This window comes from Hesperophylax consimilis, chromosome 27, assembly GCF_061612785.1.
Source record: "Hesperophylax consimilis isolate HC1 chromosome 27, BYU_Hcon_1.0, whole genome shotgun sequence".
Lineage (NCBI taxonomy): Eukaryota > Metazoa > Arthropoda > Insecta > Trichoptera > Limnephilidae > Hesperophylax > Hesperophylax consimilis.
Window position 1 is genome coordinate 9,649,500 of NC_142862.1, and position 22,987 is coordinate 9,672,486.

General features: G+C 36.0%; 1 protein-coding gene across 3 annotated transcripts in view; it reads left to right on the forward strand.

Moving 5' to 3' along the window:
• The window catches only part of LOC149410558 (uncharacterized), a 100,143-nt gene that overhangs the window by 47,015 nt on the left and 30,141 nt on the right, over window positions 1-22,987 (forward strand). For 2 of the 3 annotated variants that reach the window (XM_089648168.1, XM_089648169.1), the window contains exon 2: window positions 2,383-2,763. In XM_089648168.1, the coding sequence (XP_089504294.1) occupies window positions 2,383-2,763 (381 nt within the window). Of the gene's footprint in view, window positions 1-2,382; window positions 2,764-19,578; window positions 19,731-22,987 lie in introns of those variants that run through there. The other variant, XM_089648170.1, reaches the window with a different exon arrangement.

A 22,987-nucleotide genomic window follows, 5' to 3' on the forward strand; every position in this document is an offset into this window, starting at 1 on the left:
TGTTCTAAAACTCATTTTTCATACTTGGCGAAACCATGACAACAGCACTTTCAACGAACTGACTCGCCCACTGTCTCTTATACATGTGACTCTACTCTCCAATAAGTTGCTCGACGGAGTAACAAAGCGAGTGACTCGGCCGAGCACTGGGCAGATGTAATTCGGTGTGGTGTGGTAAAGCCGGCCTTAAGCCTGGCTTCAGACAGTTTTTACCAAACAAACGCCATCATTTACACCGCGTTTACAAGTAAGGAGTTTTATATTTGATTTTTAGAGTACAACCAGTTATACCTGTGTAAAGTTAGGTTCTTCACTTATTGCCATTATTAATTTGGAGGTAATGTTGTGTACCTGTAGTTATTATTCATTATACCGGCTATGAATCACGTTTTTAATCTAACTACGGAATCAAACAAAAACATGGCAATTTCCGCAGCTGTATTTTGTTATGAATAGGTAATAAAAAGACAGTGTGTGGATACGGAAATGTTTTTGCTTCAGCAATTTTATTTATTTATTCCACATTAGCTATATCAATTATAATTTGGTTCACAACCAATAGTATATACGTAATAAAACTTATTTAGAACAATACATAAAGAGTTAATCGTGGTGTACCTACATTTATTGTTATAGACAATCGTGTTTATATTAATGTTATTATTTGATCTTGTAATGCCGCACATACACCAACCGATCTGTCGTCCAACATCCTTGTCTGACAGATCTTCAAATTTGTTGAAGTCATGCAAATAAATCTATACATAAACTTAGTGATGGAATATTATTACATAATCAAGACTGCTTTGATAACCTTAATTTACTTAAATACACCTACCGGTATCTCCACAATCGTGCCTGCGTCAGGGTAGACATTTATGTCTACAAATAAACGTGTTTCAAATTTTAGACAACTGATAAACAAGCATGTACCATACATTAATGGTTATTTATCGGTTGTGTAACATTGAAAACGCGTTTCTAGTAAGGCCCTTGGTGTTTAATTCATAATTAACTTTGTATACTTATCGAATCATTGTGTTGGACGGATAGACCGATTAATCATAACATTCTAGACCCTGCAATGCTTCGCTATTGGTATCGTCTTTCTCTAGCGTCCCCGATTTATTCTATCACTCAAACCACTCTCTAAACACTCCTGGCACTAATAAGTATAAACTACTATTAGTAGTTTGTACTTATTAGTTAGTTTTTATATTCATTTTCAGTAATATCGGTCGAATACTTTTCGAGTTTAGCGAGCACAGACATGAATTTACAAACGGGCCGAATTTTTATACATGGTGTACCGGGGTAAAGTGCGCTAACTTCGTGAGGTGATTCTACATAATGGTAGAAAAAAAAAATTTACAAAAATATTTTTCCGTAAAATATTTATTTGCCCATACAAATAATTAAACTTTTTTTACCTAAAAACTACATTAAAACATTATATTTTCGAAAAAAGTCATTCATCTTTTTTACTTGTACTATCATGTAGAATCGACCCCGAAGTTAGCGCACTTTACCTACGCACACCTTGAATATTAAGATTGTTTATTATATACGTATGTTGTTATCAATGTAATTAGTTGATGGATTCTGGTTACCTGATTCAGCAATGCAAAGAATGTGACCGATATGAAAGACTACAAAGGATAATGGAATTAACTAATTTTTTCAATTAACGAAAGATAATAGATAATCGATAGATAAAATTGCCATCGCACGTGTTCGCGAAAACGGAACATAAAAAATACATAAAAATTGATTGTAAATTTGGTGCTGATGACTTTATTACAAATAATCGAGTTGTGTTGAACACGTGCAAAAAACTGGACCAGACGATTCTGCTTCAATATTTAGAGAAACGACTTCTGATGGAGATTTTCCAATTTTAAATTTGCAATAACTAACGAAAGCATGCTTCTAGTCAAGTTAAACCTTCGACCCCCATGCGTTAATTCAAATTGACACGAACTTTGCGATTTTTTTCCGTTAACTCTTACGTTAACATTTTCATAGGTGGATCTTTTTTTTAGGTTGTCAAAATAAGAAATCTTGTAGTGTAACTGGATACTGGATGTAAATAATCTGTCGTTCAATAGACAAATACCGCAAATACATTGACAGCCTCCCTTTCGGCGGCCTTTTTTTATTTTTATGGATACGTTATTTTATTTTTGGTAATTTTTTGTAAATGATTAATAAAACTACATTTCTTTGCATGTTATTCTTTTTCCTTAATATTTAAAAATAATCCGTTGATCCCTAAAAATAATAAAAAGTAAACTAGAAAAAAATCTATTGATATAAATAAAGTGATGCAGGGCTGACAGGGTTTATTAAGCTTAAAAATAATTGATTTATTTGCTTTCTCAGGCCTCCAAAATCTACGACACCCCGTACGCCGAGCCGCCGTTTCCCCAACGAACTCTTCCGAAACCGCCTACAGACGTCCCGTCGTCCAAAACTTCATTCCTGTACGGCCTGCCCACCATTGATCGAACCATCAACCAAGCCATCAACGAGACCATCAACCGGCCGTGTTCGCCGTTCACGCAAAACGGCCTCGTCGATGAAACGTCATCCAACGATCTGTCGTCCAACGGCGCGTTCAAGCGGCCGCCGATGTACGAGAAAAAGGGCGTTTATTTCGAGGGACAGTCAAGCGCTCTGTATAGGCTGACGGAAACGCCGAATAGAAGAAATATCCACGAAGTGAGGAAAAGAAGATCGCCTACTGAGATGGACAGAGAAAATGTGAGTTTTTTCAAACATGTTTTTTTGTTTATATGTACGTAGCCATTTACAACATCTCTGACTATGGAACTATATCGTCACCCTGTTGGATGACATTACGAGAGGGATTTGAGGGAGGAATTTGTTAATGCTGTTCTTGAGGAGATATGAGAATAGAGATACTTAAGAATGAGTAAGGGAAACGGCACATTCTCATGCTGCCGACATCTACTGCGAATGGCTGTTCCGCCCTTGACTGATGAGTGTGCGCAGATCAACGATTTTAATTATTCCGAGCAGTCTCTATAGAAGTGAATTCAATCACGCGGCATACCTATGTTTCATCTGTGCATACATATCAATCGATCTGCAAATCAGACGAATTTTTCTCCTCTGCACAGTTATAAACAGGTTAGTAGTTTCTTGGTGTAGTTCAGAAGTGGATTCCAAATTTTATTTGACGACAAAATGAAGCTTCTTTGTCTTCCAAAAACTATCGTATTGATTGAATCTTCAAATCTAATCAAGTTCGACATACAAGTAGAATGGTATTTATACGACTTAATTGTCGTTCTGTACACCTAATTTTGGTATATACAACCATTTTTATTACTAACTCTTTTAAACAGTTAGCTTGTTGTTGATGAATCTCGTCAACCGACTTGTCAAACTTGTTGGACGACAGAATTAAACATGAATGTAAGGCATTATGGAAACGTGATCGTGTCAGTATTTAATTATCTCTGCAATTAAGTTAGAATGAACAACGCATTTAGAACTTATCGACTATTAATACGGTAAAATTAGACATGTTTCTTTATAAGATTGATGGATATTTCCCATGTGTTCATGATACTCGTGCAAACTAACACTGGAGTGGTAGAAAAATTATTAAATACGGATTTTAGCATTTTTAGTAGCCTAAGAGGAAAAACCTATCGACTCCTCACTTATAAACCCTATAGTGTTACACATATCTGTCTGTATCCCATTATAAACTCTGGAACGGTAGCTTTGTATGAAATGAGCCGGCGTCATGAAATTTGTTTATATTTTTTTTCTGTCTGATATTTTTTTGTCAAGGCAACTCTTTCAGCTTGAAACGTCATTTCCACCATGAGCTTTGAAATATCCATCTAACAAAACGTCAAAAATAAACGTTATAATGTTTTTTCCATTCCTCCAATGTTGTTGAAATGTTGAAAAAAGAGCGCCGAAAATCGGTCGAAACCGGGTAGTAATTTCAGTGGTCTTTATACCAATTATCTTAATAACTATTTAATTGCGTAAATATCATATATATTTTGTTCAATAAAAAATATCCGTTTAAGTGAAGATTATAATATATAATTAGAGATAAGATTAGTCAATTTTTTGAATTTATAAACTATTTTTATGCTAAGCGCCTGGTGAACTGCAATCGCATCAACACGCGAGCTATGTATTGCCTGCTTGTTCGTGCCAGGGGTTGGTGCTCATATCACAACACTGGTAACCGGGCAACTCAGCACAATGACATTTCAACACACTTTCACCTTCCAAATTCAAATCCCGGCGTGCTGAAGTAAATTTTATTTGATTAATTTGTGTTATTTCACAATTTACTCATTAAAAATAATACATAGTATACTTGAGGCACGTTCCAGAGTGCAGGATACTCTCATTGAGGCCCTGGTGTGAGACCACCATTCAGATCTGAAACGTTGCTTGAAATGGCTTTGGCCATGTTTGGTGACCAGACCTGAATAGCCGGGTTCCCACCTTCCTCTTCTCAATCTCCTTCCCCTCCCACCACCTTCAGCCCATAGTCTCACTAGTTCTCAGACTGGCCAATGAAATTAAGAAGAAAGTAATTCAGTTTTGTAGTGAGATTAAATTGAGCTTCGAGATAACGTTTTCCCTGTTTATGTGAACCAAAAAAAAAACTGATTTGGGTTGTCTGTGCATCCTGCGTAACTCTGGTTCAATGAACTTGATTTTCTCTGAATTTAAGTGTCTTTCTAAAAAATTTAACTTGTTGTGTGAAGAATTCATGAAAGTTTTTTTTTTTTTTTTTTTTTTAAAGTCGGAGGCGGTTTACTTACGTTCCCCGCGAGCACTTAGGCCATAGGCCCATTGTACTATCTCCCATTTTACCTCATTCCCTTGCCAGTAACCCGGTCCCTTTTATGAAGTTCACCAGGGCTGTCATTGGATATGTGGCGATGTCTTCTGGTTCCACACTGTGTCTTCCCAGGTATTCATGCAAGTTACTACCTATAGATTTTTTTAACAGAAAATTATATTAATTGTAATATTCATAAATAAAACAGATTTGTTAAGAATTCAAAGTATCCCGTGATCTCTCACGGGTCTGCGCTGGTTTTATAATGAACTAAGGATACAAGCATTATAATAACGTAAAAAAATACAATTTGATTTATTTATGTTCAAATCACCTTGGAGTTGGGGCGTATACCATTGTATCCATTGCACGCAATATTCCATGTATTCAAACGTACCTACATTTATTATTTCTAAAATTATACATTACATTATCCGTCTGGAACCCACATTACAATATTCGTGCATAAGCTATTGAAAGAATACAAAATAAATTCTTACGTTTTGTATGTTTTAAAATGGGTACTCCAGCAATTTTGTTGAAATACAACAGTCTTTTAAATCAAATGAATATGCTTAAATTGTCTGACAGAAAGATTTTCACAGACTTAGGACAGGTTGTTTCGGAGAATTTGAACAATTCATCAAATTTCAACGTTCATTTACTGGTTCTGTGAAAGTCCTATTCAAATTCTGTCATTATATCATTATAGGCTAGTTGCTTGACAGAACTGAAATAAAAACAGAACTTAAAAATATCTTTCACAGAACTTGAAAATTAACTTTGAAATTTGAACAATTGTTCAAGTTCTCCGAAACAACCCGTCCTTAGTATTTCTATATAAAATTCTAAATGATGCATTTGATATTCTAGAATAACTTGCATTCATGAGCTTTCGGATTCCACTATGTGATACTAGAAGTCGGAATTTATTTCAGTGCAGAAATTCTGGTACTAACTCCATATGTATTCTTCATTTCCCAGAATACTTTTGTAGGGAAATAATTATACAGAGTCAGTGGACATCTTTAATTTATCAATTGACAAATATAAAAGATTGTTACTGAGACAATTTAGTTATCTATCTATCTATATAAATGTAAATGTTCGTTTTTTTCAAAATCTCAAAGTTCTTTACCGATTGCTTTGAAATTTTGACGTGTGTTTTTATTTACCTATTCGTCTGACAGGTAAACACTTGATTTTTTTTTAAAACAGCATAATTCGTTGGATAAACATGCTTAAAAAACAAAAAACAGCGCCATCTGTTGGACGGTAAAAGCAACACGCGCTATTGAATAGGTAAAAAGCCTCTCAAAAGAGCGTTAATAAATTAATAATAATTGTAAAATTATACCTCCACCCAAGTTATTCGTAGGTACCTTTAAAGAGAAATAGAATTTACTTGTCTTTTTTACATGGGTAATTTACAGGTACCATTCTCAGGTTATAATAATTATTGTTTAATAACATGATTATGGTAGTACTAGTACTCGAGAGAGGTCGTACACAACCTCATTGTTCTACTGTCTTCTGTCTTTTTCTTTTTCATACAAGACGTGTGAGAAGGAAGAGGCCGATCGTCGATGACGTACACGCAACCTCTCTCTAGGACTATTGGAACAGGTTTTCCCAACGTGCCCCGAGCGTAATGCTGTCTACGCAGAAGTTGTGTCCACGCTAAACATACAAGGCCCTACTAACAAACGCAAGCTGGAGATCGCGGGTTCGAATCCCGGCGAGCGCAAGCAAATTTCATTTGATTAATTTGTGTTACTACACAATTTACTCATTTAAATTAATAAATAGTATATTTGCGGCACGTTCCAAATTGGAAGATACTCTCAGTATCGCCCTGGTATATGACCACCATTCAGAATTTAAACGTTGCTTGAAATTGCTGTAGTCGTGTTTGGTGACCAGATCTGAATAGCCAGGTACTCCCCCAACTTCCTTTTCTCAATCTCCTTCCCCTCCTACCACCTTCAGCCTCACAACATACCCCAATTGGGGATGGCATTGTCTCACTTCCTCTTCCCTGTCTCCTCCCCCTCACTAAAAAATACTCCGATTGGGGATGACTTAGTCTCACTGGTCTTGTGCGGGTATTCACATAAAAAAACTAATAAACGTGTTTTTAATTTTACTGCTGATAAACAACCATTCTTCTTCTTCTTTATGTGCCGTATCAGGTCCCTCGACATTGGCGATCACTCTAGAAAATGTCTCTTTGTCTTGCGCTGCCCGGAATAGCTCCTCCACACTTCTAATGCCGGTCCACTCTCGTATATTTCGCAGCCAATACATTTGTCTCCTACCAGGCCCTCTGCGATCAAAAAAACAACAAAAAATGTAGGTAAATCCGTTGAATAAAACTTAAAACACGTTTATTGGTAAGGGGTCCAATGTTTTAGAACTTTGTTCGGAGACATTAATTATTGATATTTGATACGTTTTGTGAAAGCAGTAACATTTTTTAATATATTTTTTATACCGCACAATATTCCTAACTGTCCGGAGCCGGTGGGATTATGGCATTCCCAATTGGGGAATGATGTCAGGCTGAAGGGAGTGTGGGGAAGGGAAGGAGATGGATGAGAGCGCGGTTGGAAAGTACCTGGATATTCAAATCTGGTCACCAAACACGACTAAAGCAGTATCAAGCAATATTTCGATTCTAAATGGTTGGCTTTCAGCAGGGCGATACTGAGAGTATGTTTGTGTGGACTGAAATCTCTAGGAATCTGACATAGTCGCCTATAGTATTGTATCAGACGCAAGTCGTTTACATTGACTGTAAATAAGGGGTGCTGAATCTTCTAGTCGGTGAGCTGCTTTATGTTCAGGGCCTTTTCCGGTTGCTGTGATGTCGTGTATCCAAGGAGAGAGTAGTATGTAGTCCAAGGAAGCGAGAGGTCAGAAGTCAAAGGCGGTTGTAGTGGTTCCAGCGGGAGAAGCAGTCCAGAGTGAAGCGGTCAGAGTAGATGTCGGAAGAGAGAGACTTGAGATCGCTTTACGCGCGGTATATATAGGACTAGCGGGGGCGTGCACACATCGGTGTGCGCGCGTCTGAACCGCCCCGCGTAAACGAGGTTCATTTTTGTGCAGCTTCGTGTGTTTTCATATGACTTTAATAGTCAATATTAAAATTATTTATTCAATAGTACTTTTTACGCCGCTTCATCTCATGAAAACTGTTTTTCCCTATCATTTTTAATGTTTTTATAATAAATTGTACAATATGAACCAGTGGGTCCTCAGACCGACATTGGTGTGAGGAAATCCTTATAACTACTTAATATTAATGTTTACATATTTCAATATTACTTTACAACATAGACGCGAGTCCAGCCTTTCAACCTGTATATTTTTATTTTGCATTATTGCGGCGATACTCACACAAATCTAACATTAATTTGCGCAATTATATATGAAAAGAGAAATATTTCTAGCTTTATCGTGGCTTTGCGCTGATTGGCTGACCATCGCTGTTCAGTGTTTGGCCTGTCTTCGCCTGGGCAAAGGAGAAGGTATACCACGTAAATACTGTGTCCGGGCGCGCGTTGTCCTCAGTACTCGCCGGCCGGGTAAATACTAGCTTTCTTATCCTCCCATGGTCAGAAAGCTGCTTTGCGGCCTTTGGGTAGCATTGCGTAATGCGTTCGATACAAGTATTATGATATTTGCTAATTGTTTTTGTCACCGAAGTTGTGCGTTAGAAACGAATTTAGCTTAGCTTTAGCAAATGATCGAAACTTATAATGAATCCATCATCATCATCAGAGTTAGGGTATCAATACATGTTTTTTTTCCCTACTCTAACAAATTTACGTCGTAAAACAACCACACTAAGCGAACAATAATTTTATAGTGATTTATTTTAGGGGTATTACGCTTTGCTGCGCTACCTCCTTATTTAGCCAACGTTTCAGTCAGCATTACAGTGACCATCACCAGGGCAGATGTACAGCACGAAAAAGACACATCTGCCCTGATACTCCACTATAATACTTTTCACCGTGAAAATCTCAAATTATATCAAACGCTAATTTGTTCGCGAACACGTTCGTCTACCGCAGACAAATAATATGTCGCAACATTTCACATCATTGTAAATCCTGTTAGTAATTGACTACTCATCCGACGAAGTCCAAACCGGGCTCCATCTTCAGTATTTTTGTCCCCATTTTGTAGACACACGTCTGTTTAACGTTCGAGCATTTGATTTCATCTAATTTCACCGTACAAAGTGTTTTAATTTTTTAAGTGTTTTTTTAAGAGGTTCGGAGTGATAAATATTGGTTTATTTTAATGTTTTCTACTGCGAATAAGTGATGTTTTGTTCGAAATCTTTGAATAATGTAGACCGCTGATACTTACGTCGTAATTTTTCAAATAAATACCTCAATGTTTTGATTTGAGGTTCGGTTATTAAATTTAGGCTTATTTTCTTGTTTTCTACTGCAAATGAGTGATTTTTTATTCGAAAGCTTTCCCGCTGAGAGCTCACTTGCAATCTGTTCTTTGTTCTCGTTAACGACGCATATTATAACAGAAATAGAGGTTTCGATGGATCTCTCAGAGGGTAGGAATATAGCAATCTTTGCCACTCTAATTTAAAAATTAATTTACCACACTGGTCGATAAGGAATCGACACACCCGGTGCAGTAAGAATGCGGGCAATTGAAGTATGCAACACCGCTCCCGATCCGTGTACGGGCGCCAATAGAAATGGAACCGAGCACTTTCGTATCACACTTACTGCACTCGGTTTATGTTGATTCCTTACCGGCCCATGAGGTAGCCGTCTAACTTGTGCAGTTTAGACCAAGTTTAGATCCAGTTTAGATGCCATTTAAATTTAGTTATAAAAACCTATTACATAGCTTAAAACCCTTTCAGTTGTTTTGAGATTTATGAAAAATGGAGAAGATGTACGGCGAAAGCTGGGTAGATACTGCGAAGTTTGTTTACGAAATGAATTTAACATTAACATGTCACACGATTTTGATAAACAATTTTGATTTTCTAGTTTTTTCTAGATTACGCCCAAGATTATTATTTTTTTTTCTTAAATGAATGAGAATGATTTTAACAATGAATTGTGGCGTATTCTCTTGTATTTTGTTAATTAAATACGTTTATTTTGAAGCATCATTCAATTTTCGAAAGTACCGATTATGCTCAACACTATACCCACACTAAGAATTTGCGTAGGTATCTAGTTTTTGTTTTCATTTGAGAAAGTTTTTGTTGAATTTCTGGTTATCCACATCCATCTTTGTTTTAAGATGTTACTAGCGTACATGTAATAGTATGTACTGTAATATGGGGTAACTTTTAAAATCGGGGGTGACCTTGATAATTCTCGCTACCACTCAAAAATACTCGCTTCTTTATGTTTTTTTTTTGTTAGTTAAACGAAAATAAATGTCAAATTAGTTGGATTCTAGTTATATATTTAAACATATTGATTTTAATTGTGAAGCTGTTTTTTTTAAGATATTTTCGGGCAGATAAAAATGTAACACATATTTTATATATATTTCACAACAATTATAGTTTCGCGTCATTTGATGTTGTAACGTATATATCATTGTCTATCGATAAATGCTTTATTCTATTTATTTGAATATTTTGCTGGGGTAGTTCATGCAAATTAATATAATTGTTTACGATTTTATTCCTAAGTAAAAGCATCTAAAAACGTCGTTAAAAATATATACGTGGTCACGGAATGAAACTAACGAATTCCATACCAGAAATGTTAAACGTAATTTTTTTCAATGTTTTTCCAAATTCACGTAAAAACTGTATATTTTCAAAAAGTATATTATGATATAAGCTATTTATTTTACAAAATTAAATTTATGCACCTAAAAATAATTTCGAATACATACTTTGTTTCATTCAATGTAGAAACGGGACATGGTAAAAACAAACTAGGTACATTTTGTTCTAAATAATTAATTAAAAATATATACATGTTCGACAGTTATATGTATTTAAGTGACTGAATAAATATATAAAGTTCCAATACTCTATTAGACAATACTATGAAAAATTCATTCAATTTCGTTGGTCATGTCATAAAAACAATATTCAAACTTTGGCGAAAATGCCTATATACCTGCATCTTTTTAAATATATTTCGATTGTTTTCATGTGCAATAAAAAATGACATAAAAATTTCCCACACAAATGATTTTGTAAAAAGTTAATTAGTTTCTTGGTTGAAAATTGATCAAAGTCATCCCATTTTACGGTACTTGTCATTGTTTTTAGTATCTACCTACACTTTCAAATTATTTACTCGGGTCTAAACTGTACTTATTAATTCCTATGGTCTAATCTTGCTTTCCCTTTGTTAGCTGTACTTAATCGCCAATATAGTTGAATCTGTCTAAACCATTGTAAGTGAACCCTAAGTAAGAAAAAATATCCTTGCTTCTGACGAAATTGTGCAAACATTTTCAACCATCCAAATTTTATCATGAACAGATAATCAATTTCATCTGATCTTTCTGGGGCCTATGATTAGATAGGTCTTATGAATTAGGCGACATTAGTTTTCTTTCAAATCGATTCACACTTCTTCTATTTATCTTTTAGTAAACTTTAAAAATGGAACACAACAAATATGAAATGATGAATAGAGAATTTTCCCAAGAAAGTACCTTCAGTTTGACACACTTAACTTGACAGTCGGTGGGTCACATTTTGTGAATATAAATATAGTTGGTTCCTCCTGTGGCCGTTGTGACAATATATCACGTTATCGTCTCCTCCGGCATCTAGCTCAGAATCATACTTAAATATATTGCTGTTCTTATACTTACCAATTCGTATGTTCTGCCTTCTCACCAATTCGTGTCGCTTGGGCGGGGACTAGGGAGGTGAATTTAATTAAGAACATCTAATAATTATAAGTCTTGATTTTAATAGGGTTTTTCAAGGGTTAATACTAAATTTAAATTATACTTAGATCTACTTACATCTATAACTTAACTAGTTGTCATATGGTTCGGATTACTTCTTCACTATTCGCATTGTCATTGTTCACTGTAGCTACACTGTTGTCACTGAGCTGATTTTGTTCGATGGCCTTAGTAAGGCCGAAGTCCTAGATGGCAGCTTCTGCAGTTCTGCAACTTAGGCCCTCCCGGCCGCGTCTGATCACCGCACTTTCTTCGCCTCCCGCCCAACATTACGTCGCCGGGCGGAGGATAACACTTGAAAATCACTTTCTCTAACTCGACTGTAACTTCTTCATCCGCCGCCCAGCATCACACCGCTGGGCGGGGAGCGCGTACTTCACCACCACTCCTGTCTCGATCTCCTCTCTCTCCCGCCTCGATCTTGAATGTCTTTCTTTCTTGAGCTCGTAGGACCTGTCGCCCTACCCCGCACTTCTCACTTCTTTCTTTACAACCCCCGTCTGTCAACACTTTCTTTGTCTTTGGGCGCACACTGCGGGACATACTTAGTTTAACGTTCAAATTTATTTGTGACGAAATTTGATTCGTCACAACACCCCCTTCGTTACAAAAGAAAATTATGGTTTCCTACAAACATAATTTTCTATTTCCCTTTTCCCATATGACAACCTTCTTAACTCTAAACATGGTAAATCTTAAATTATAAACAATTCAATATTCTAAATTTAACATTTCTTATCATTACTTATCCTCATCATTTTTTTCTCTTTTTCATCATATCTCATTTTCAACGACAATCCTTTTCGCTACACGCTCTTTCAAACCCACAACAAAACTCAAGTCCAAACATTTAGCCTATCAATATAAAATAACATGAAAACAATAAAAGTGACAATAAAACACATTAAAATCAACGATGAATACTAACACCTCGACTAACATAAACACTTTTTATTTTAACCAAGCGATCTAATCCTCTCCAGACACTTGAGGATATAAACCTTTCAATTTTTGTTTACAAATTTCTTCCCAAGCATGTGACCAAAAACTAATGACAAGATTTTAAATGACAACATGAAATGACAACATTATTAATGACAATATTATTAATGACAACATAAATTTTTCAAAGAATCAGGATAGGGAAGGAGTTGGGAATTCATACCTACCACTTCAGTTTCATCTCCCCTCAGTTCTGCTGGCATGTCTGAAGTATAATAGAATTCCATACTTACATACGCATAACTCCTTATCAATACACGTTGATCACTTAAACCTAAACCTTAGTTGTACTTTGCAAAAGAGGCCGTTACTAATCTTTATTCACTCCTCATTTACCTTAATCTATTATTAACGCCTACATCTTCGATAACAAAAACAAGAAATCTGGTGTACATACATAGTACATCTGAAATGAAATGAATGATAAAAAACTAAACAATATATGGTAACAGAGTTGTAGTGTATCTCCCGACGTGATACACAATGGAAATTGAGCGCCAGGTAGTTTCTATTACGCGGAGAAACCACCAAAACCGGATACTCTGTCTCTCATTCAACCGCTTTTAAGATGCAACCTCAACATGTCACATTTTATCATCCCTGCTGGCCAATGCTTCAATGCATCATCCCATTTTATTTAAATTTTTCGCACTTTTACATATTTTACGGTATTTTATCACGCGCGCAGAATTCTTTTCAGATATGGAGACGTTTAGGTACACACATACTAATTTCAACGAACGCGCGTATTTGTTCCACTCAAATCATGGAACGTTCAGTGCTCGCTTTTGTTTTCGCATTTTCGCTTGTGGACGCACTTCTACCAATATCGGTATTTTATCACGCATGCAGACTATTCAGATATGGAGACATTTAGGTACTCTCATAATAATTTCGTCAAACATGCATATTTGTACCACTCAAATCGTGGAACGTTCAGTGCTCCTTTACGTTTCCGTTCGCATTTCACATTTTTTAACTTGTGGACGCACCTCTACCAACACCGGTCTTTTATCACGCACGCAGATTACTTTTTAGATATGGAGACATTTAGGTACTCTCATAGGCTAGGTTTACACTTGTAAGTAAAATTTACGACTTTCGTAAATTTTTGATAAGTTACTCACAGGAGCGATTACATATGCATCCAACTTATCGTAAATAATGCTCACGGAAGTTGTTTGGAAGTTTAACTTACGAACTTCTCACAGAGACCGCTACACCAATAATTCTATTTTTGGTAATATGGCTTCCTGACAACAACGCGCTGTCAGTTAGTAATATTTGATAAGGGATTTGTTTATTTACGGTTAGATCATGGATCCCCATATAGTACCCATTTCCGCACACAACGGATTGCCGCTGCGATAATATGCACAATTTTGTCAAACAAAAACGTAAGGGCCCGCAGAGTGTGTTGGATTAGGAGTTGGCTTCAAAGAAAAAGTACTGATGGGGCTTTCGTTCGTTTAACGGCAGAATTAAGAATTGAGGATGAACGAAAATTCTTTAATTTTATCCAAATTAGAGCAACTGACTTCTAATACATATTGGAAATGGTTGGACCGCTAATTAAAAAGAATGATACTCGTTTTCGGAATGCTATTTCACCAACTGAAAAATTAATTAGATTCCTGAGGCGTATGTGTGAACACCATGTACGATCGTGTGAGAAATGCGGAGATCCGCAAAGAGTACAAGGCTGATGTAAGCGTAATGAGTAAGATGAAGAAAGGGACGCTTAGATGGTTTGGGCATGTAGAGCGAATGAGCAAAGAAAGGAGTGTAAGGAGAATATACGATGCAAATGTGAATGGTAGCAGAAGTTGGGGACGCCCGAGGAAGACATGGCACGACCAAGTGAATCATATTCTTGAGTCGGGCCATGTCAAGAGTCAGAATAATAGAAGAGTATGTATTAGACGATGTGTGAATGAGGCAAGAAGCGTGTGCCAAGACCGAGTTGTTTGGCGGTCCGTCCTCTCAGCCTACCCCTGCGGGGAAACGGCGTGATGGTTAGTTAGTTAGTTAGAAAAATAATGGTGACTCTTCGATTTTTGTCGTCAGGTAATGTTTTCTATGTATTCCTGTATTGCATTTTTGTATGCATTCATTGGAGATATTAATTTGTTGTGAAGTTTGATAGCTGATCCCTTGCTGATCCATCAGTTCACGAAGTCGAATACTAGAATCATTATCACACATTTACACGGGCATTTTTTAAACAGGACATTGTGTTAATGATAAATAATGTTATGTTAGTCTCCATAGATTATTGCAGTGTATTATTTCATAAAGCTGTTCATGGCGACAAATAAACATAAACATTAGTCCCGAGGAGCAACGGCAGAAAGACCTGTCAGTGTTGCAGATTTCTGTTTTACCATCCCGACAGTGACGTCAAAACTTACGGTAAGCGACTCAACTTATCAATCTGTTTTGATAAGCTGTGAGAGAGTCGTAAATTCCCGCGTGAGCGATTAGATCTGTCAAAAATTTACGTAAGATAAACTTCTGTAACTTGGTAAAAATTACGGTAAGCGACTTATGGTGTCGTTTACATTGGTAAATTTGTCGTAAGTCGCTTACGTGAGCAACTTACAGGAAAAAACTTCCAAGTGTAAAGGCAGCCATACTAAGTTCATCAAACGTAAGTATTTGTACCTCACAAATCGTGTCGGTGGTAAGTGCTCCAATTCGTAACTAACGCAGTTCGTCATCACATTCGCACGCGCCCTTTTATTTTCTCATCTGCGCAGACTACTATCCGAAACATTGCGAGACTTTAGATACAAGATAATGTACGGTTTCGCCGAACGAAGATATTTGTTTTTCTCAAATCGCGTTAAGTGAATGCGCCTAACCCTTTCTCTCCCCTCTCTATCGGTCGCCTTCTGCCATCAATTTTTAACTATCGGATTTTTACCGAACACATAAAATTGATCGAAATTGTGGTATGAAAATGAATTTCTCCGAATGACATATAGAAAATACATTGTTATTCTTATGCCGTTCATACACAGCAATTCTATATTTGCTGACTCAGCTCACCACAATCTTTAATTTGATGACCTTTGTCAACGGGACAAATAATATATGATCCTTACTCGGGGTCAAACACCCCTGCCTAAAACGCAACAAAAAATAAACTCCAATGGGTACCTTAAAATTACTATCCTTAATACATTTTAACAAATAAAAAATAGCCACTTGACATCACCCGCCTTACTTGTGTTGAAAATATTACTCCGATAAATGGTTAATTTTAACACAGTCCCAAATGTGTCAAAACGCCGAATTTTAAAATGATTTAACTGCCCTCCGACAAAAATAGCACTTGACATGAGACGCATATTACGCATCTGACTTCGTCACAGTACATTTGTTTACACTATACAAAAAAACGAAACACCCAAGCAACGGTAACTCGAGACACAACATGACAAGAGCGAGAAAAATAATACAAAATTCAATATAAATTAGAACATGCAAATATTTACCTTTGTTCAGGGATGGGTTTTAAGAATGTCAATAACATTAGTGATAGATATAGTAAAATATCTAAAACCGCTTCACATTGGGCGCCATTGTGACAATATATCACGTTATCGTCTCCTCCGGCATCTAGCTCAGAATCATACTTAAATATATTGCTGTTCTTATACTTACCAATTCGTATGTTCTGCCTTCTCACCAATTCGTGTCGCTTGGGCGGGGACTAGGGAGGTGAATTTAATTAAGAACATCTAATAATTATAAGTCTTGATTTTAATAGGGTTTTTCAAGGGTTAATACTAAATTTAAATTATACTTAGATCTACTTACATCTATAACTTAACTAGTTGTCATATGGTTCGGATTACTTCTTCACTATTCGCATTGTCATTGTTCACTGTAGCTACACTGTTGTCACTGAGCTGATTTTGTTCGATGGCCTTAGTAAGGCCGAAGTCCTAGATGGCAGCTTCTGCAGTTCTGCAACTTAGGCCCTCCCGGCCGCGTCTGATCACCGCACTTTCTTCGCCTCCCGCCCAACATTACGTCGCCGGGCGGAGGATAACACTTGAAAATCACTTTCTCTAACTCGACTGTAACTTCTTCATCCGCCGCCCAGCATCACACCGCTGGGCGGGGAGCGCGTACTTCACCACCACTCCTGTCTCGATCTCCTCTCTCTCCCGCCTCGATCTTGAATGTCTTTCTTTCTTGAGCTCGTAGGACCTGTCGCCCTACCCCGCACTTCTCACTTCTTTCTTTACAACCCCCGTCTGTCAACACTTTCTTTGTCTTTGGGCGCACACTGCGGGACATACTTAGTTTAACGTTCAAATTTATTTGTGACGAAATTTGATTCGTCACACCGTCTGCTTAGATAACTGTGTCAAGCTGTTTCACAATTTCTTCGTTAGAAAGAAAAAATCTATTAAGATCCGGGATGCAACTAATCGAGATTAAGATTTATAATTACAAATTAATTTAATTATTTAAACATCCTTGTTAAATGTTTTTCGTAATCACGATTCATTTTAATTTTAGTTATAACCTAAAAATAAAAATAAAAATCTTCATTTATTTAACCTTCGAACAGAAGGTCAATGTTACGTTTTTTCACTCTGAGATTTGATAGAATGGGTTGCTAAATCAACATGATAAAAATAGTTGAACAACAAAGCTGTTTTCGTCAAGTTGTATTATCAGCTAGGTGATTTGCCACGAATTTGATACGACCGAGCCGAGCCACGACTTGGCACGTGGCTCGGCGTGTTGTATTTTGAACACGTCGAAAATCAAGCCGAGCGAAGGTTGCCGAGCCATCTGAGTTTTCCAACATACGATGAGTTTTGGCTCGGCGCGGGGTAATTTGGGTCATTGGCTCTGTCGTGATGGTCCAGCTTATACACGGTGTCCGGAAACTCGTAGTACAAGCGGGAAACTGGAGAATCTACATCACATGGGGAACCCAAAAAAACAAAGTTTTTTGATTTGAGCATTTTCAAAAAAAAAAAAAAAACCAAAAAAAAATATTTTTCGGCTATTTTAGGGTTAAAGTTTTTTCTGGTGTTTAGGGTTGAATAACAGATGTTTTAACCCTGCAGAGCAGAAATATTTTATGATTACACCGGGTTAAATGAAGGGTGATTTCAAAATAATGCTTCAAATCCGAGTTTCTTCATTTGTTTTACTTTCAAATAGTTTTAATTAGTAGGGTACTTTGATCTTCAGTAATAATTAATAAGAATTTGATTAAAAAAAAAAAAAAAAAAATCAACTTCAAACTCGATTTACTCGATAACGAAAGCTCAAATAAAAAAAAAATATACTACAAAATCGACTCCAAATGTGATGTAGATTCACCAGTTTCCCGCTTGTACTACGAGTTTCCGGACACCCTGTATATCTATCATGCTAGATATAACGAGTATAAGTAAAAAAAAATATTCATGTTTTAAATCTTTGGGACAATATCTTCACAGTATAAAAATTCACAAAAGTACTCACAGTTTATAAAGTTGAAATAGCTCTCCTGAAAAGTTTTTGTTTTTGATTTGTACTCTGCTTAGCATGATAGAATTATATTATGTTATGTATGGCTCTTGGGGGCGGACCCTCACCACCGCATGCGCTCAATCCCAATAGGTGGGGACATAAATTGCACGATTGGACGGCACTTGTAGTAGAGTGCTTTGGTGGCCACTAACCTAACCTAACCCAACACACCTGCAAACGTCAAGACCAGTATAATTGTATCGGCTGCCCACGTGTTTTAAAATCTAGATTACAAATATATTTTTTTCATCAAAAGATAAAACTATGCTTATCGGATCAAATTATTAACTTGAGAATTTCTGAATTAATATTTGAAAAAATTAATAATTTTTATTTTATTTGAGGGTAGTTTTAATTTTTTATTGTGTAATTTTGTGTCTTAATCCTTTCAAAATTTCATTGAAAATATTAATATAAGATGTTAATGCATTTAATACTTTTTATTGCTATGATAAGTTCTTTCGTCACAAATTTAAAACTTCTTTTGTTCTTGAAGACAAATAAGTTTTTTATGATTTGAGATTTTCACGGCCAAAAGTATTAAAGTATTATGTGTCCACCTGCCCTGATGATGAATATTGTAATGCTGTCCGAAACGTTGACTGAAGATGGAGGTAGCGCAATACGGCATAATACCAAAAAAATCACTACAAAAAAGAAGTTTATTTCTGTTACGTTATGGGGTAAAGATTTGAAAGGTTTTATCGGGGTAATTTTATTTATAATTTTGTATTTTATTAATATTTATGCTATAGGTAGGTAGGTACTTTGGTAATTAGTAAAATTAATTTGCTAATTTCATAAAAAAAATATATATATATATCGCGAATAAAATAAAAATAATTTTTAGATTTTCTGAATCATAATAACAGCTGACCGCCGTGCTTGACAGCAAATCAAATTTGATCAAACGCCGAAACAGGCCCAGAAACGACCGTTAACGAGGACCGTTCAAATGTGAAATATTCAAAATGGCGCTAATCGTCGATCAAATGAGACGGAAGTTCAAACAACTGGGGCTAAATATGTCATGAACACGGCCTTTTCTTGGATAAATTTAACTGCCCATTGGACGTGCATACACAATACATATGAAATAATTAACAAAGACCTAATTTTTTCGATCACCGTCGTTTTCGTTATAAACGAACTTGATCGTTGCCTACGAATTTCCGGAAATTCGATCGATAAGCCAATGGACAACTATAAAAATAAACCATTTTTTATCAAACTCGCCCCTTATCAATTAATCAAATATGAATTATTTATTTCGTAGAATTAATAAGTTATTTTGTGTAGGCTAGTGACTAGTGATACCCATTCTTTGAAAGTTTGTGCAATTTAATTTGAAAAGACATTATTATTTTTGAAAATGGAACCACACGAGCAAAAAGAGGTAAGAATTGCTTATTTTTATTATTAATTTTTTCTAAAGGTTATCGCACACTTTTCGGCTCTGCATCGAATCGATTCCGTCTCGACTCATTTCAATAGCTTATCCCGAGGAGAGGCGATGCCGTTACGATGCTGATTGGTTGCTTTGCAGTATTTGTATTTTTTATTTAATAGCTGACGTGTACCCGGCGTTAGTCGACTTTTCTCTACCTTCAATGCATATAATATCCATGCATTATATAATTCTCTAAATGATAATGATATCTCTATTAAACTCTGTTGCATAGTTAAGAATACCTAAGCGCACAAACGGACAGACGCGGAGAGTGACTTTGTTTTATACTATTTACAGATATCAATGTATTGTCACAATTACGAATTTACTAAAAGTTCATCAGGAAACGACCTGTAATTCCGTTTTTAGTTCATTATGATCTGGGATGTTCCCTAACATTCCAGACTTTTCCCGAACATTCCACAACAATCCACAATGTTCTGGAATGCTCTCGAATGTTCTGGACTGTTCTAGAAATTTCTTGTGGGCGAAACTTCCAGCCTTTATATCTTCAAAAGCACGCCCTTCAGGTAAAAACGGGAACCTTCTTCACGGATGGGGGATAGAGGGCTACCACACCATATAACTCCCTTGATCGTAGCGGGACATGTTTCTGAATTTTAGCGGCACGCACATTGTACACTTTCTTTTATAATATATATTGATTGATTGTGAAAAACGGCGAATCCAATTTATTTTACAAAATTTACAATTAATTACATACATTTATTAATTAATTACATCTGTTGAGACGCAGCCTTGTGTCAAAAAATATTTATTGCAATCTTGATATCACTGAAGTTTTAACACATTTGCTGCCAGGAGCTTTTGTTACCATTAAAATTACATGCCCGCCCATAGGAGTGATATTGGCACTGGAGCATTTTTCTTCTCAGAAGAAAGGTGGTTTAAGAATGTAGTGGTCATTCTCCCAAAAGACATGATCATTAGTGGATTGGTCCTGCTTCTTGGAAAAATAACGCCTGTGCTGCCTAGCTCTGGTGAAGTTATCGTGGAAATAAAGCGTAATACTTTCCAGAACATCATGATTTTAATGAGCAGCTTATGTTTTACTAATACCATTACAATTTGAGTATCATACGAACTCCAAACAAATACAATTTGTGTGGAGTTTCATACGAAGAATTCTGAACGGCTCGAGCTGCGGCGATGCTGATGTCGTGCCGAGGTGATATGTATGCAACAACATTTAAGCCCGTGACAGACCACACTATATTTTCGTGACTTGGCCTATTTCAGCACATCGCTCGCCATACATTCCAACTGGTAGTGTATGGCGAGCGATATGTTGAAATAGGCTAATCCGTGATGCGTATAGTGTAATGTGTCACCTACCTCAGTGTATGGGAGCGATATGCTGAATTAGGTCAAGCCAAGGTCTAACATATAAGAGGATATCTGACTAATAAAGATGTCTACAGACTGGCCGGCCCAGGAACTAACTGAAGCCACCGCGTCGAATAATTGCGTATATAAACTACTGGGCAAACCAGTCGTCTATAACTGCCTTAAGAATTACTCCGTGTTCCGCAGAGTAAGGCAAATAACTTGTTTTAATGCATAATATATTTTTATACGTCATTTAAGGCATTCAATAAAAAAAATATCTTTGCATTGTATCAATTTATACAATGCGTTTTCCTTGACCTGACAATAGATGGATGATGATGTAAAATTATTGTTTAAGATTGTGAAATACAGATTTAATTATATTGTAAAGTTATCTAGCAAGCAGGGCTGGCAGAATTTTCCACGACCCTAAAAACCCAATAGGTTTTTACGGGTAAAATCCACTTGGAAAACCCTAGTTTATTAATTTTATAACTTGCCTAGTGGATGTTACGAAATTCATTCAATTGCGATAAGTAATTTATTGTTTTAAATTTGCCATTCTTATAATTAATCAGGAAGCCCGTTTAAGAGTTACAGCTGAGCGGAACTGGAAAGAAAGAAATACCTATAAGGGATTTAAAAAAAAAAAATATTTTTGTTTTTTAAAATTTTTATAAATATTCCTATAGATTTTCTATAAATGTTAATTTAATTTGTATGTTGTACCTTTGTTTCTGACGGTATTTAGGACGGGATACCTCATAGCTATTAAGAAATAATATTTAATATTTTTTATTACTACGTCGTGTAATATTTTAAATTGAGACGCTATCAATAACAACCCTTGCGTAGATGGCGATAAGGTTTAAATTCCCGCTTAACACCATCCGCCTGTTTTGATTTATGCAAGAAAAAAACATGGCCAAAAAGTGCCTTTTATTTTATTTTGTGGATGTTCAGGCATAAATATTTAATTTTTTTCGATCGTTTCATAAATAACTTAATTTGCCACATTATAAAAATAAAATCATAACCGAAAATGGGTTCGTAAGTAGAAGATTTTTAACTTTAAAGCAGTTTTCATAGGCCTTTATATTATTTTTTCTGTGCTTATAAAAAGACTTATCTAAAAAATACTCGATTATTTCAAAGGCCAAGATGTATTCTACTCGCATTATTTAATTAAAGCATCTGAAACATTTCTAGGCGACCAAATTTTCAAACCAAAAACACATGATTTTGCATTACTTCGTAGTTAAAAAAAACAATAGATGCGTGTGATCTGTACGGATTTGAATGAAAACTGATGTGGCTAGTTAACATAAGACCTTTCGATTCTAGGCCCCAGACAGACTCAATCAAATTAATTATCTTCAGAATAAACTTCGATATTTGATCGATTTCTCTACAGGTTATGGGAAATTAGAGTTTACTTCGGGCAGACAGACTCGTCCACGGTACACTTCTATAATACATGTTTATTATCTCTCTACTGAAGAATGAAAGGGTCATAGAACTTATTCCCTAACCACAGAGACTTTTGCGTGATATCAATTATTATTCCTTCGAAGGACTATTGCGTTAAAATACCTATGTACACGGTGTCTAAAAACTCGTAGCGCAAACGGGAAAATGGTTAATCTACATCACACAGAAAACCCAAAAAACTGTTTTTTTTCGATCTGAGCATTTTAATTTATTTTAGGCAACTAAGGGGTCTACGATTCGACACATTTTAAAAGACACAAAACAGCTGATATTAACCCCACTACCGACCAAAAAATTGCAAACTTTGGACTCTATTTACTCGAAAACAAAAACTAAAATCAAAACAGTTATACCACAAAGCT